Source organism: Trichinella spiralis, assembly GCF_000181795.1.
Source record: "Trichinella spiralis strain ISS 195 chromosome Unknown Scfld472, whole genome shotgun sequence".
In the NCBI taxonomy this organism is placed as follows: Eukaryota; Metazoa; Nematoda; class Enoplea; order Trichinellida; family Trichinellidae; genus Trichinella; species Trichinella spiralis.
In genome coordinates this window covers 1-2920 of record NW_003527411.1, presented here as the reverse complement: position 1 = coordinate 2920, position 2920 = coordinate 1, and the positions used below count along the sequence as shown (strand labels likewise).

General features: G+C 33.5%; 2 protein-coding genes across 2 annotated transcripts; both read right to left on the bottom strand.

Annotated features, from left to right (window-relative positions):
* Positions 1-613: 613 nt before the first annotated feature.
* Positions 614-764, bottom strand: Tsp_13195a (conserved hypothetical protein; the record flags this gene model as incomplete). The annotated part of the gene is made up of 1 exon (XM_003370819.1): positions 614-764. A coding segment is annotated over exon 1 (151 nt), but the record flags the coding sequence as incomplete, so codon positions are not given.
* An 882-nt stretch (positions 765-1646) lies between these two features.
* On the bottom strand, positions 1647-2847 carry Tsp_13194 (calcium-binding atopy-related autoantigen 1; the record flags this gene model as incomplete). Its single annotated transcript, XM_003370818.1, has 5 exons — positions 1647-1813; positions 1916-2288; positions 2344-2538; positions 2601-2683; positions 2724-2847. Coding segments are annotated over 5 exons (942 nt in total), but the record flags the coding sequence as incomplete, so codon positions are not given.
* Between the last annotated feature and the right edge of the window lie 73 nt (positions 2848-2920).

Here is a 2920-nt window from a genome sequence, read left to right as displayed (position 1 = left end):
CACTGCTAAAAGTAGACAAAACATTTTCTTCAATCACGACTCATCGATACTGATTAAGATGAGGCTTTTATGGATGCATATTTTCGCGTTCCTTTGAAACAAGTTATCTTCCGTTCTTTATCAAGTGCTTATTTTCATCAATGTATTTTCTCGACAATCCAAAATCAAAAAGATAAAGTCTTCTTTTGTTATATTCACTAGTTCCAGTAGCGAGATTTGCCTTACAGGATAAAGAATAAAATCATTATATTAATTTTTAACAGTGGTGCTTAAAGTTATATCTACCAATTTTATATCACGGTGGACATAGCCTACATCGTGCAAATCTTGAATGCAACTTAAAATATCTGCACAACAACGCACAGCAGTATTTGGGCTAAACGCAAGTGACGGCATTTTCAGACGTCTTTCATGAAGCGTAGGTCCCAATATTTCCATAACAATGTACGAAATATCTCGCCATTTACCATATCCAAACAGACGAGGACAATGAACACTTTCTAAATTATAATTATTAAAAATGTATAATCTCATCTATACAAATATCATGTAAATCAGAAATGCTAATATTGCCAAACAAAACTTTTCTAAATATAATATCAAAAATACTTACTATGATAAGCGAAAAACACTTTCAGCTCTTGATCTATAGAATCCTCTTTCTCTTTGACTTTCCGGTGCTCTGATTTAACGGCAGCTGACTTTCCTGTTCTTAGATCATCAGCCACATGCACCCTGCCGTAGCCGCCTTTTCCAATTAACATTTTCTGAAATTTAATTTACTTTAATTTGAAAAAATATAAACTTAAAAAATAACAAACAATTTTCCAACGATTATCAATTATTTCATCAATTTGAAATCCCACCATAATGATAATTTTTTTTCAAACAATTGCTTTCTCCAACTCGATTTTATAATTGCAGAACAATGGGTTGGTTCAATTTCAGTTGACAATGCATGCTACCTTTTAACAACTTTTTCTGCTCACTTTAAACAAACTTTAGACAAACTCTTTAAAATGTCTTTATGAATACATTTTAAACTGCAAATAAGAAATAAAATATTCATTTAATATTGCTTAATAAAGGACCACTAAATGAATAATTTGCATATATGTTCACTTCTTTACAAGACAAGGATACTGAAATTACATTAAATTGCTAATATGTGTCTTGAAGAATTCATCAGGTTACTTACTATACTACAATCACTGATTTACAGCGATGAACAGCTTTAAATAATGATAATAAATTCAATGCAATGCACATGCATCTCTTCTGTTTGATCATATTTTTCTTGCCTCTTTTATCTTGTCGAAACTAAAACTGAAAGACTGGAAAAAATGATACGGATTGTTTCAATGAATAAAAAAATAAAAAGAAAATTTAATAAAAAATATCCAACCAGCTAAAAGTCAAATAATCACTTGCCAATTAAATTGAGAGTTTGGTTGGTGCAAATGAATTTTTTATCTTCGAAAAAAATTTGTTTGCAAAATTAACGTTGGGCAATTTTTGAAATACATACATAATGAAATAATTTACAAATTTATTTTCAATTGTTAAACAGACAATGAAGAGAATATTTTCAAAGAAGACGAATGAAATAAAATTCTGCAGTTAATGCAGTTAAAAAATTCGAACATTCAACAATGACGGCGTTCGTGATGAAAATTGATTGCAATTTGAAAAGCACAACTCAGCATAGCTTTCAAAACAGCGCTGAAATGGGGATAATTTTGCTCAGAAAACCCGAACGTGAAACGACTTCTCATGTGGCGACAAAACTCATCGCTGTTCAATATTCCATCTCCTGGAATTGTACTTGATTTTCATTACAGTAAGCATGATAAGAAATTTGTTTTCGCGACAAATTTTCTAGAAAAAAAAGCAAATCAACGACCAATCGACGTACCGTTTTCATCAAAGATGGCAAATAAAACTTCCGCGATGTGGTCGAGATGTTGTTGCCGGCTGTTGGCAAACAGGTTAACAATCCGTTTGAACTGTTCGACGTCGACAGTCAGGCCATTCAGGTGACAAATTTTCAAAGCCGTCTCCAGCTCGTCGAGTCGATTCAACAGTTTGAAATAGTGGAAATAGTCTTGGAAAGAAAAGCGACAACTCCGCCGCCGGCAATTGTTGGCGTGCTTTTGAACACCACGCATCATTTGGTTCAACTTTTCACGTTCAACACGCGAATGAAGCAAAACCAACTTGGCAAAGCCGAACGCATCCACTGTGGTGGTGGTGGTGGTGGTCTCATCTGCATGTACGTGCTCGTTGAACTGAATTGCAAATGGAGAAAATTATGCAAATCAAGTGTACAATTATCATCAGTACTTGAAGTTGTAAAATGAACTCTTGGAAGTGTTGACGAAATTCCAAAAAATCACTGAAACTGACAGTTCGTTGCAAAGTTGGTCCGAAGAAGATTTTCGCAAAAATCGACTCTGGCTCCAGCGCAGAATGCGCCGCATTCAGTGACGAATCACTTCCTCTTTTGCTCATGTTCGCTTTTTGGACGAGAAGTTGCATCTGAAAAATCAGTATAAATGTGGAAATTTTTTGAAATTTAGAAATTCAATCAATTGCAAAACTTGATTAAATTCTTCATAATGCAATAAACCATCATTGTTGTAATCAAACATCTTGAAAGCGATGGCAATTTGTTCTGCAGAAGCTAAAAATGTTGTTTCTCGTCTGATAAAAAAAAGTCACACTATATTCCGTTGTGCATTCACATTCACCTGTCAGTAGTACGTTGAATGCGAATATAAAATCTGCATATGACATTAACGATTCTTCTGATATGCTGGAAAAATCAACAGTTTCCACGCTTTCTGTCTGAAAGTTGGATGTTTCGTTTTGTTTTTTAAAATTTTTACTTAAATTCAAAATAAATTACACTCCCAACTTG